Below are 14,629 nucleotides of genomic sequence, written 5' to 3'. Positions count from 1 at the left end.
ATAGCTCGATGGAAATAGCGGACGCATCGCCAACTGAAATAGAACTTGGAAATGGAACGGATTTAATGGTCGAAATAGACGGTGTTCCTGGAGGATTTGTTGTTTTTTTGGACGCGGAAGGAGTTAAAATAATTTATTTGTATTTGGGTACCATAAAATCCCCGACTTTAGGTCCAAAAGAATCCATCTATGGTCCAAAACTAACTCGTATATCTTTATTTAGCTGTCAATATTTGAATGACGCAGTTCTACGGCAAAATTTTCACAAAAGGTAGAAATTAAACAAGAATATTGGTGAAGTATAAAAGAGTCTCAACGTACTTACTTGTTGAACTCGTGGGTCGCAGTTGAAGTACAGGTGATTTTACGGTACTTAAACGTTTTATGAGTACCAAAACAAGTATAGCCTGTGCGGAAAGAGAAGAGTCGTGAAATGTATGGGATCCAATACATTCTACCGATTCTACGACTCTTCTCTTTCCGCACAGACTTGAAGGCTCATTACTTATATAATGTGGATTTTTTAAAATGGACTAATAGCAAGTTAGTTTGAAAAGAAATAAAATTTGTGAGTATTTACCAATTGAACGCCAATATTTAAAGGATTCTAGCTTGAGCTCGTACCTATCATTCATATTAACGTGTGGGGTTTTGGACACGATATTGGTCATTGGTTTACCCACATCTCAAATAGTTATGTCGCTTGTGGTAGTTTCTACCAAGGTTGATTTCTGATTGGTTACAAAAACACATGAACCCTGAAATCTTGCTCAAATTTCAGTTTCATCTCTTGCAACACACAGATGCAATATGAAATGCCACCTGCAGTCGTCACAACTTTATGATCTGCCTTTGTACCGAAACCCGCGAAAATCGAGTTGGGCGCGCGCCAGCGAGCGCATTAGCGCGCCGTGCACTTAGCCACTAGGCTTGCAGTGCTCGCAGCCGTATGGTTATCTAAAGCCGTTCGCACATTTCACACGTTAGTATTCCTCTGTCCAATCAGCCGTAAAATTTCATCAATTGCATGGCGACTTTATCAATGAATTCATTCATAATTTGTCCATGCAATTTCGCAGCTTTTTGTACATAGGCTCTTAGCACAATGATATGTACACGTCCGGATACTATTTGCAGTCGTCATGATGTCATGATTAATTTATTAGATTAGATTAATTTAAGAGAAATCGAGCAGTGCAACGAGACTTGCAGTGCTCGCAGTAGTATGGTTATCTTAGGCTGAGTACAGACGTGCGTCGTTGGTTGCACTTTCTCAACCACGCACTTCGCAAACTTTTCTTTGCTTCGAGCAAGAAAGAAACCGAAGGCTTAATGTGAAAGAACCCTTGGGTCACGCCCCGTCCCGTTAGACCATTAGTCGAAGAAATTCTTCAAGTCACTCCGATCCGTTCCACCATGATACCGATTTAATTTATAATATTCGTTTGTTCCGTACGTGACCGATAGCGCTGCCTTCACAGGGGCTACCTATTTGCGTCCCTTTCGTTACATTATTGCAAGAGAGATAGAGACGGAGATAGTACCTACTTCAAATTTTAGTTTTGTGGTAGTCGGCTAGTTCTGTTGGGGTTAGATGCGCGACAAGAACACTCCTTTTGGTTCCAGCCTACCATCTCATCTCTAAAGTCATAACGTTGCGTACCTATAATCCGTGTCAGTAGTAGGAATAGGAAGGACATATGTTTCATTTTGATGGTAGCTAATATAGTGTAATCGGGTTTTCCAATACTTTATATTATACTTTATATATGACGACCGGTCTGGCCTAGTGGGTAGTGACCCTGCCTATGAAGCCGATGGTCCCGGGTTCGAATCCTGGTAAGGGCATTTATTTGTATTATGATACATTCCTGAGTCATGGTTGTTTTCTATGTATTTAAGTATTTATATACATATTATTTATATCGTTGTCTCAGTACCCACAACACAAGCCTTCTTGAGCTTACCGTGGGGCTTAGTCAATTTGTGTAAAAATGTCCTACATTATAAAAAAAAATATCGAGTTATTCTGAGGGGCGGTGTAGTGGCAGCTTTAATAGCAGGCTTCACAAAGAATTGCACCATCATGCCGTTGCATGTCTATACTCGAAAAATCGCCACAAAACCGCTTTTTTCCGCGAATAAATTAGACGCAGCACGTTTCGTGGTTCGCGTGAGTGTTCTATTTTTAAAACTCTCGGTAATTCGCGTTTTGTTTTCCCATTTCACTCTCACCCGCAGCGGGAGCGGGTGGTGGGAAAGGGAGGGGTAGAAGAGGGCGGGGCGCGTCCTTCAGTTGTCGCGCCGAAGCCGATGTTCTATTTTTATCGCGGGGGGAGGGGGCATTGTTGATGGATCAAATTGTACAGTATTGAATAAAAAAAGTTTGTTTTACGTAAGCGCTGGCAGCCTTGTTTCTCTTTTCGAAAAGGATCGTTATTTTTCGATTAGATTGTTTGTAGATTTCCAGTGTTACATAAAATAGTAGAAAATAAATGAGGGCGCTCCTTTCTTCATTCATTTCTGACGTAAAATGCTTAAACATAGCAACAATTTTGCATGGAAATTGTTTAGTTTCATTTTATTTCAATTATACTTTGGTCGCACTGTAAATCAATTCGCAAGTTTAATATTTTATCTTTGTGTTTGGTTTATAGTTATTTAGCTAAAAGTTTACAAATTAATCATTATTAATTTAATACCTATAATAAAAACATTACATTATTATTGGTTTATTATGTAAATCGCGCAGGTTTAGGGCGCGAAGAATGCCAAGGATGAATACAATTATTTATCAATTTTATCATAAAAGAAGTCGTTAAATATTTATGATTCGCTAGTCATCGCCAATACATCCTAGAAACAGGTTACCTGCCGGCTTGACTATAGTATAGGTATTATAGTTTTAAATTTTTAACACATCGAGTGCCGGGATTTCTGTCCGTCGCTTTCTTCTACAAAGCGGGAAAACGCTGGGATGGGCTACGAGCGTAGCGTTACCAAAACGTTGGCAGTGAATAATAAAAAATATGGAGTATTTTTTTTTAATGAATACGTAACTGAACTTGTCTTAAGTTTAAATAAATAAACTTCATTGCACAAAATACAACAAAATACTAATGGCGGACTTAACGCCTAAAGGCAACCATAGGGCTAAACAGAGGTTTAATAAAAATGGTGCAAGAAGAAAAGTAAGAGAAATTAATTCAGTGCAATGAAAATAATAATGCAGGAGAGGTCCTGCTGAAGGTGGATGTTTGCAATGCCTTCAATTCCGTAGACCGGGGCGCCTTGTTGACCCAAATAAAAGACAAAATTCCTTTGATTTATAAATTCCTTTGGCAATGCTATAATTCGCCTACAAAATTATTATATAATAGTAACGTTCTGGCATCCTCTGTAGGCTGTCAACAAGGCGACCCGCTCGGCCCGGCAATTTTTAGCCTCGCTATACATCCTTTAATTAAGGAACTAAATTCTAAATTGAACATATGGTATTTAGATGACGGGACCCTCGGCGGCGAAGCGACTTCCGTCCTCGAGGATTTAAAAAAAATTAACATAGACCTGAAAGAAATTGGCCTCTCACTAAATTTTTCAAAGTGCGAACTTTTTATTACAGATTCCTGTCCGGACAAGGACAATACAATCAACCTTTTTAGACAACTCGCCCCTGGCATCAAAATTGTAAACAAAGAATCGCTTCACCTCCTTGGCTGCCCCGTCCTAGACCAATCCTTTGAAAATTTCGTTGACTCAAAAATTCAAAATTTTACAGCGACATCACACCGCCTGGCCAAAATTAATCTACATTCAGCCTATTCCATCATTAAGCATTGCCTTTTCGTTCCAAAATTCACGTATATTCTTCGCGGAACCCATCTTTGGAAACACCCCAATTTGGTCTCAAAATTAGATACATTGGTCGTTGAAACACTCACATCCATCTTTAACATCTCTTTTGACGAAAGGTCTTGGACCCAGGCTAGCCTACCCATTAGGTTTGGCGGCCTGGGCATCCGCAAAATTTCTTGTGTATCCTTACCTGCGTTCTTGTCCTCGGTGCATGGTGCTCAAAGCCTTATAGGGAAAATACTAGGTCCTTCTATTGGATCTATGGAGGCCGCGCACTGCTCCGAGGCCAAGAACGTCTGGTCTATAACCTGTCCCAACACAGACCTGCCTGAAAACCCCTGCTCGCAGAGGCAGTGGGACGAGCCGCTCTGTCAACTAGTACGGAAAAACCTTTTAGATACGTCACCTAGTTCGATAGACCGAGCTCGTCTCCTTGCGACTGCAGAGTGGGAGTCAGGTCTGTGGCTGCAGGCGCTACCCTCTCCAAACATTGGGACTTTTCTCGACAACACTACCTTCCGCCTAGCAGCTAGCTTACGTTTAGGGGCATCTACCAATCAGCCACATCGCTGTCAATGTGGCACCACGGTGGACATTCTTGGCCACCATGGCCTCTCATGTGTTCGAAGCGCTGGCAGGATCCCCCGCCATGCCAGCATAAATGATGTCCTCCGTCGGGCTCTTGTTAGTGCCAAAGTACCTGCAGTCCTCGAGCCCAGCGGTCTGGCCAGGGATGACGGCAAGAGGCCCGACGGAATGACACTGGTGCCTTGGAACATGGGTCGGCCGCTAGTTTGGGACGCTACCTGCGTTGATACCCTGGCACCGTCCCATGTTCCAAGCACCAAGGATTCTGCTGGCGCTGCGGCTTCCTCAGCCGAAAGCCTCAAGCGCCGCAAATATGCCGCTCTGGGAAGCAGCTACATATTTGCGGCGTTTGGTGTCGAAACTTTGGGGCCGTGGGGGCCAAGTGCGCGTCGACTGTACAAAGACTTGTCGGCGCGCTTAATAGAGGCTTCTGGTGACCAGAGGGCTGGCCACTATTTCGCCCAGCGTATTAGCATCGCTATACAGCGGGGAAATACGGCCAGCCTTCTGGGCACCTTGCCCGTTGACGGCGATCTGGGGCAAATTTTTTACCTATAGTTTTTGTAAGTTTTATTATGTTTGTTAATTTATTTCTTTGTTTCTATCAATAAAGAATATATTCCATGAAAATATTAATCCCTCACACTTGCATAAATGCGACTTTTTAGCATGTCGAACCATGATACTGAAATACTTCTACCCATCGTAATAATAGTAGTAAAATTTCAATGATTGCATTGATATACATTGGTATACCTTAGTTAGCGACATTAAACCCTTAAGTGGAAGCCGCATCCGACCTTTAACACGTTCACTGCCACTCTTGACAGACGTATCTTAAAGTTCGAATCAGTAAGATAAAAATCAAGTTGAGACTTGAGACGCTAGCGCGTGGCAACGTAGAGGGCGCTACGCCGTAGCCCGTAGCGCTACGCGGTGTTTACGCGCCCGGACATTTTTATTGCGGACTTATTATTTTATACCAGTTATAAATCAAACTCCTGCTCTAGCCGTTCGCCTTGAAGTTTGGCGTATTAAATAAATAATGTAATAAAACCAGTCGGAAATAGGAGTACATAAGCCTACTCGTATCAATATTTTACGCACTAAACGAATTTTACGGAGAATACAGTATAGTCTTGAGATAAGCTTATCGTTATGTTATCGGTCAGTTACTGATACTGCCTATTCTTTTGCGTGAAATTAAAATATTATTTCCGGTTAGGTTAGGTTATGGTTTTTATTCTCTCAGTATACCTAAATCGCAACCTATTAGAGCGTCTGCTAGCTGGCGCAGTTGCACGGAGCGGTTGTTAACGAAAAATAGTATGAGCGACGCTAACTGGGGCCCAAATACACATTGGACAAGAATATTGGACAGATGTCATACCACACTTGAGGGGGGATTTAAATCTTCTCGGGGCAGAGGTGTACGGTTGGAGCCGGTAAAGGTTTATTTGACGTTCATAAGCGCATTGTAATATGCCTACTTGAATAAACTATTTTTTATCTTATCTTATCTTTATCACTTATACTAATATTATTAGTCCACGAACTGTCAAGTCGTATGGATAGACCATGGGCCTATTTCTTGAACGGTGTTATTTAGTCTAATATTATTAGTGTGTTGCCATAGTAACCCATACGATTTGAAAGATTGTGTATTAATAATATAAGTCTAATACCGTTCGAAAATGGGCCCCATGACATGACACTAATGATATTAGACTAATATCGTTCGAGAAATGGGGCCCTGACGCGTATTATGTGTGTGACGTATTTTATCAACAATTGCACCCGCGTGCGTAGGGCTGATTTAGACGGCGCGCGAACACGCATGCGATTTTAGTTACATTGCGGACTGTTGGTTACGTCCAATTCAACCGACCGATCAAAACCAGCAATGTAATGAAACTCGCATGCGAGTTCTCGCATCGTCTAAATCAGCCCTTAGCCCGCTGTGTGCACTCGCGCGTCAGATGTAGCGGACACCCAAAATGTAAAATTATTTGACACTAAAGCTAGCGTCGCTCACATCAATCTCAAATTAGGCGCTCTAAATTCATATCACTTAGTCTTCTCAATAACTGGGTCAGCCAGAAATACGTTTAATGAGGTCTTCAAAACCGGAATAAAGTCCCTAATGGACTTTATTTTTGCATATTTTGTGAATATTTGATGGGATAGGCAATTTGTCTCGGTGCGGATTGACGCCGAATTGATGGGTATATTTTTGAGAGCATAACCTGATTAGTTGATCTGTTAAAGGCATCAGGACTGTCAATATTAATATTTTGTGTCATATATTATTCTATTCAAACCCATCGACTTGTATTTTACTTATTTACGAGTGATTTTTTCAATGATATGGGAAGCAAGCGAGCAGTCAAATCACCTGACGGTAAGCAGTTACTGTCGCCCATGGTCACCTGCGACACCAGAGGGGTTGAAAATGCCTTGCTAGTTTTGAGATGGGAGTACACACTTTTCTTGGTGTCGGATTTAATCAAGGAGATGGCGTATAGTCATTTGGGGGTCAGTATTGCACCTCAGAATATGCTTCCAGAGCGATAGATAAAAGAGGCAAAGGAAGCATAGGGTTAGCCAAGTTAACCAACAATAAATCAACGTGAAAGAATATAACATTGTAGACTTTTTACACGACCCAACACAAAAGCCTCAGCTACACCGTTAGACTCACTTAGGCCTAAGGTTACAGTCGAAGGGCGGACCCGGCCGGCCCTGGCTCCAAATATAGCCCTCCCGAAATAGACCTGGAGCACCCCCACCCCCGCCGACCCCCCTCCCTGCGACCTACATGCGGGGGGAATGGGGAAGCAGGCTTGCTGTTTTTTTACTGTTGTTATGTGATTGGAATTTCAAGTTTTTTCAAGTTAGTGGGACTGTCACCTGAAATAGATATTCGATTACTGAGTTTTGGATCGAGGTGGCTATTTGGAGAGCTAAGTGGGGCGTGCTACGTGTTATACTCGTTCTCTTAGTGGCCACCAATATCTCTTAGTTAATGCTAAAAGGCGTTAACCATTGAAAGATCTTAAATATCTTGTTTGTTTAACTAAGTGTAGCAGATTTTACTTTGTAGTAAAATATTGTATCAGATATTTTTGTGAGCTTATAAGTGCAAAAATTATGTAAACTATTGTTTTGTAGGCATATTTTAACTTCTTCAAATAATGGGTTATCCAAAGACAGAAATAGCCAGACGCCTCTAAATATTCAACACTGTCTCGTATGACAGATTTGAAAATGAAGGCTGTATAATAGATGACCTACAAAGTCGATCCAATTATGTCAGCGTACATAGTTATATTTTATATACTGATATAGCTTTAGCTTTTACATACTGTAAGCACTGGCTTACGAGTAGGTAAGGTACCATACAATCACAAAATACATGTTAACTGGGGCATAAAACACCGAGCTAACTTATTGTTGGCGACATGACGCGTATTATGATAGTAACTATTAGGGTCCAAGTTATGTTTTTCTTTTCTACGGGGCATCCGCTCAATGTAAAATGTACCACTAAAAAACCAATGTATGTAATGCTAGCGCACTTAGAAAATTCGGACCCTGTATACAGTCAGCTGAAGTTACTAAGCGGGCCACTTCTAAATGATCTTGACGCGACTTTATTGAAAATGAATATGAATATATTGTTGAGAGAATAAGAGCGTGTCAATTTTGAACACCTGGCTTAGCAAGTTCTGCTGCTGACTGTAACAAGTTGTTTTTTTAATGATTGTTGTATGTCCAAATAATCCGATTTCTCTCCAACGTCCATGGATACCGTTGTCTTAACCTTGTGTTATCGTTGTTGCAGAGATGGCGCACGAGGGCGCCGGCGCGGCGGAGAGCTCCCCGCAGCCGACGCCGTCACCGCCGCACGCGCCGCGGCTGCCCGCCGCCGAGGCCAGCTTTCATTCTCAAATCTTGCAGGTACTTACATCCCTACTAGAACTACGGTATAAGATACCCCTCAGCACATAGACCGACCACTTAAATGAGTCCTCTGCTGCGCGGTACGGGGGCGACGGGGTAGGACGACTAAGGGTGGCGGGGAAGGTGCGGGCGACAGGCGTACGGCGCTCGCACGTTCCCCGCCACCCTTAGTCGTGCTACCCCGCAGAGTTGGGCAAAAACTAACTTGAATAAGAATAAAAACAGAAATTTTATTCTTATTCCAATCGATTTGAATAAGAATTATTCTTGCACTCGTTATTTTAGAATAAAATTAAAGTGAATAAATCATGCCACTTTTATTTTAAATTAAGAATAAAACACGGAATAATTATTCCAGTAGTAGTATTATTTTAAATAACGTTTTATTCAATTAAAATGTTATTCTGAATTAAGCTAACTTTTGTAGTACAATTGGTTATAGTTTGTAAAATGAATTTCACCCCTCTTTTCAATGGTCGGATTGATTTGATTTTTATGCGTAAAAATATTTTATTTTGATAGAAAGGTAAATTTTTTTCGGAGCCTTTGATGAAAATTTGATAATGAAGCTACATAGAAAGTAAACTACGATATTCTATGATGGTTCAATGTATATTCCTTTGCGTATTAAGTACATATTTAGTTTATTCTTCCTATCAACCTTAAGCCTTGAGGTCTTACGTATAATATCTCTTTCACACCTACGGAAAGTGAATGAGAAAGTAAATTACAGCAGATAAAAAAAGAGTCCGATGCTTATCGCTAGATTTGTAGCATGAATTGTATGTAGTATTATTTGGCAACATATATATATAACAATAGGTTTAAGTCGTGGTTGTTGAATTCTTTGTTAGCACTTGCTAAACATATGCGCCTTTTGCTAGTAATTTAAATATTATCCCTACCAACCTATAACCCTTGCTCTTAAGCATGCTATTTCTTTCACACCTACGGAAAGTGAATGAGATAGTAAATTACAGCAGGTAAGAAAAAGAGTCCTACGCTTATCGCTAGATTTGCAAAAAGTCGCAGGTCGCAGCATGAATTGTATTATATTATTTGGCGTGTTTGTTTCTACTTGAGACCGTCATTTATTACTCATTGGCAACAACAATAGGATTAAGTCGTGGCGTGGTGAATTGTCAGCATATGCAAAACACGTGCAGCAGGCGGTGTGTCAAACGATTTTAATACCTAGTGTTCATTTCCGTCTAATAATAAATGCAAATATTAAATATCAGAAGAACTTTTAAAAACACCATAAGTCTCGGTAGAGTTAAACCAAGAAAATTCTGCAGTGATTTTGATAGCCCACGCAGTGCAAGTGTTATTTATACGTTATAATTTCATAGAAGTTTGACATTTAAAATAACACTTGCACTGCGACGGGCTATCAAAATCGCTGCAGACTTTTCTTGGTCTAACTCTTGTAACTCGGACCCTGAAACTACTAATCATAATTCGAAAACAGAAAAAAATCATGAGTGTATTCCCCATTTATTCCTGCCCCGCGTAATAATCCGTGACCGCCGCGATACATGAGGCATATGGGAATGATTTTTATGAAGCGCCTATTCACATTTGTGCCCGGCTGGGAGAAATAGGAATACGCAATATCGAGCCATTCCTCATCATACCTTTAAAAACACCTTTTTTTATTTGTTACATTATTTTAGGTACAGTGAGCTATTCAAGAGTTTCGCTATCCACCACCCGATCAGATCAGCTGAATTGTACCTGATGATTTAGTTATCACATTAAAAGCAATACGGGTACCAATACCAAGACTATGTGACAGTAAATTAAATTTGTAAGATTTTATTCCATAAAAATAGGTATAATAGAGAAGAAACTACTATTACTTACCTCTATCTATACGTAACGTCTAAACGGCACTCAGACTAGATTTTTAATCCAGGAATATTATTTAGAATATAAAATCATGATTACATTCATTTGATTAAGAATAAGATTATTCATATTCAATTTTTTCACACACGAATTATTCCCGACCAAAATTATTTGAATAATTTTGACGGGAATAAAATCAACGTGATTTTATTCTTAGAAATTCTTATTCAAATAATGATTTTATTCTTGAATGCCCAACACTGCTACCCCGTCGCCCCCGTACCGCGCAGGCGAGGACTCATTTAACCGGTCGGTCTATAGCGTCTCGACGGTCGATGTAACGTTGGCGCTAATGCGCATTAGCGTCTCCATCTTCCATAGCGCTTTAAAGTTACATAGGTTATAAATGAAAGAAAGAAATGAGTGCCGATTACTCCACAGACAAGAGCAAAGCTCTTAAATTATGATGGTGATGATGATGATGATGAGGTTATAAATGTGTAAATCGCTGCGTGTGTAGAAATGTGCAGAAGTACTATTTATTACCTATAAGTGACCGCCGCCTTCAGGACAGTATCTTCTTTGTAAGTTAAAAAGTTATCAGATGAGAGTTTAATCCTAACCTACATATTATATTCCTTCCTGGATAAGTACTTGGTCTGGGAAAACATCTTAAAAAGTAGTCTAGCTAAACGAAACATGAAAAAATAATAGGTACCGTAATGAAATCAGCCAGACAGCCACCCTTCCTTCAACAGCCGTTGTACCGCCACTTTTTTCCGATGTTAAATCCCATGAACATAATTGTGTTAGGAACACAAAAAAGTGTAGGTACGTCAAAAAATTCTAGTCTGGCGTTAATTTCAATTAGTTACCTATATTTAAGGCTCCGTAAAAACGGAAAATTAATGAAGGAACACCTAAAAGACATAAATAAAAACTCACCGTCTTGCCAATTGAATTACATTTACATAGTTATTCATCGTTCCAAGGAGCTTATCTTAATGTTATACCATTAAAAAGGCGGATTTCAAAATTTAGAAAGCGGTTTTTTGACTAGGCCTATCCGTTATTTACTAGTTCTAAAATAAATATCACTGTATACTTTGCCTTTGCTCTGTCAAAAATAATCGGACCGAGTTATTAATTCTTATCTGTCTTAATGCGCCGAAGTTAACGTAAAGCACTGACGAGCCATCCAAATGGATGCCGTTACAATGGATTCATCCAAATGGATGGCATCTTAAGATTAAAAATTGTACGTTTTTGACATTTATGGATACCGATTTTGGATTGCAGCCACGCCTAGCCTATTTGGACTGTTGGAAGGCTCGTCAGTGGCAACCTTGACAAGTACAACTGATATAATAAACGTCCTAATTTCGTAGAAATTTCACGTTTCTCTATTTGAAGTCTGTATAAAGTTAGACTATTAGTTTTGGGACTATATTTGGACATTTTGTTAATAACGCTTAATTTTTTAGTGTACCCATCAGAAATTCTGCTCAAATCATACATAATCCGACAAACGGAGAATTAGGGCAAACTTCAACTTCCACGTGTCGCACCAAAGACTTCCGCGACCTTCCACCGCGCCCATCTTGTTCTCCGTATATTTATAAAGATTCCCGCGGCCGGTATTAATAACCGAACCCAACGGTACGAGTATAACTCCGTCCATCCGCCGGGTATTTATATTTACAGTGTGCGGGATTAAATTTAGATCCAATGTTGATGCGGCCCCTCAATAAATATAAACGGGAGCGGTGCGATCTCAGCTATTCGCAATCGAATGTCCGGGTGCGCACGTGGCTTTGGCGTGTTTAGATATAAGTCAGGAGGTTGAAAAATATATTTTCCTTTCTAATGACACAACACATTCAACACAAGTGATTGAGCAGGAAAGAGGACCCTGGCGCTAGGCCGGGAAAACGCTAGGTTGAAGAAGAAGAATGACAAAAGTAATTTGGGAAATTGTGAGAGTAGAAAAATGTTACAGATCTAAAGTTTTATAAATATCTTCCGATATTTAGTCACTGATCAATAGTTTTTTAATCAAAATTTTGCAGCTAGAAGATTTTGTCGATAGATAGCATAAACATGTTTTCGGCTTTAGATAGAATTTTCCATTTGACCTAAAATACGTCATCAAGAATGTTCGCGAAACAAACCTATTGCTAAAGCGCATAACTTTACGCGCATGAGTTAGTAAAGTAACTCAAACCGACGTGGTCAGTTCAATTTGGCACGTAAAGCTATTAGGCGCTCTTGTAAATTCATTTAAGCGTGAAGAAAGTTGTTATAAATATGCTATATAATTTTTCCGCATATCCGCTAGAAGTCGCAGAGCCCCGCATTGTTTGCGATGCCCACGCGCATCAATCGCGTTATTCGTGGCACGCCGCCATTTCTGTTTCCCACCGAAATACACGTCGACAGAAATATGCGCACGCGGATCTCTGCCACGGTGCTAGTGCATACAGCCGCCAAGGCCTCTAATTCGCAATATTGGCATTTTGGGTTCATTACCACCCGGAAAACGACTAAAAAGGCTTTCCTTATTATTTGCCAGATAATTTTTTATTGTTTTGATGTTCAATTTCAAGGCAAATTAAGATTCAGATTAGGTACACGTAATAAATAGAGAAAAATGAATAGGCTTTCTAAATTTGATTATCAATGGCATGGATCGCTTTTATATTATAATTTGTATTCAAGATTGATTTTCCTTGATAATTGATTGAGAGGATTGATTTCCAATCTGTAAGGGGCAATAATGAACTCTTATCGAAATTTGAAGCACCGTATCTTCAAAGATTATATGTTATAACTTCATTATACAAAGGTACATAACGTCGTTAATTTCGCAAACCTCGTAACTCCTCCAGATGTGTTAGGAAATCTGCAACTTTAAATATTGTTAGCTAAGGTTGCAATCCCTTATATCCCTTATACTGTCCTTTAAATAGAGTTACGAGGTTTGCGACTTTAGCTGACGACAAGTACTTTCAAATGTTCTCCTAAACAGTTACCACGCGAGTGGTCGGATGATGGATTGTCCTACATGTGATATGTTTCCTTCTTTGTAGAATCAGAGCCCAAGAAAGAACCATATAGCGGAGAGAGCGAAACAAACGTTAGAAAATAGTTTCCTGTTACAAGTGAGTCTGCATTACATACTACTGCAGTATGATTTTTAAGGAGAACTTTTAAAGTTATGGCCATACACGTGTTATATCTGTCCATTTTGTGGACTAAATCACGTTTCTCTTCATTACCTTGGGCTGTGTAAATTCTAATGATAATTACATTTTTATATGATGGTAACAATTAATCATGTATGTATGTATCATGATTGTCTGTATTACAACAACAGTGCCATCTTCAAAGTTCTCCTTCAATATAAATCACACTGTATCTCTGTGTTTCCCAACGCATTCAACTAGAGCTCAAGCCTGTTACAATTTGGTGCCGTGCACAGGACCCACGTCCACATTGTGGACAATTAACCCTTATTGCAACGACATAAAGTCCCTTTTATACCTCTCGTATCGAATGATGGTGCATAATGACAGTTTCATTTTATATGGCGTAACTGTCACGTAAAATGTTTGTACACATTTTTTGGAAGTTAAGGGGCCCCACTGATTAACAGTCCGCCGGACGGTACCGGCCTGTCAGTTAGAACAATATTTTGACAGTTCCGAACAACTGACAGGCCGATATCGTCCGGCGGACTGTTAATCAGTGGGCCCCTTTACGCATTCATTCATTTGGAAATGTAAAGTAATAAAAATGGTGTAAAAACATATTTCTCCAAATTTTTTTTTAAACCAAGCCCAGCCAAAAGAGACTTGAAGAAACTGTCATAAGGGGCCGTCATTCAACGCGAGAAGTATAGTTAGTATACGCATGCATAATTAAATCATTCTAATTTTAAATATGGACTCATCTGGGACTATATTTAAACTCTGTATGTGCTTTGGTTCAAAACGGCATTGTATAGTTGAATGCGTCTACTAATATTAACAACCGCGAATTCTACTCGTACTGGTGTTTGTGATATTGGCATCTGTAAATAGCTGTTTGAATGGTTAATGTTCGACACATGTTGGGTTTACATAACGCTAGGAATACTAGGCGGCCTTCACGCCGATATCTACATGTCTGATACTGAAAATACCAACTCAAAGGATGGCAAGCTTTTATGTTGGGCTCTTAGAAAAGAGACCGTCTTATGGTGCTGTATGTTTTTTTTGCGAGAATAGGGCTATGTGTATCTGAATGCCAAATTATCAGGGGTTTTATTTAGTTTAGGGACTTGTATAATATGAAGTCATTACCGTGTCGTTCGTTCGATGCATTAATATTG

General features: G+C 39.8%; 1 protein-coding gene across 1 annotated transcript in view; it reads left to right on the top strand.

Moving 5' to 3' along the window:
- The window catches only part of LOC134669969 (histone deacetylase 4), a 128,302-nt gene that overhangs the window by 83,813 nt on the left and 29,860 nt on the right, over window positions 1–14,629 (top strand). The window contains exons 3-4 of the mRNA XM_063527615.1: window positions 8,288–8,403; window positions 13,347–13,418. Of these exons, the coding sequence (XP_063383685.1) occupies window positions 8,288–8,403; window positions 13,347–13,418 (188 nt within the window). The remainder of the gene's footprint in view (window positions 1–8,287; window positions 8,404–13,346; window positions 13,419–14,629) is intronic.

Source organism: Cydia fagiglandana, chromosome 13, assembly GCF_963556715.1.
Source record: "Cydia fagiglandana chromosome 13, ilCydFagi1.1, whole genome shotgun sequence".
NCBI lineage: Eukaryota > Metazoa > Arthropoda > Insecta > Lepidoptera > Tortricidae > Cydia > Cydia fagiglandana.
The sequence above is the reverse complement of the archived record's forward strand: the minus strand, read 5'-3'. Positions and strand labels throughout refer to the sequence as shown.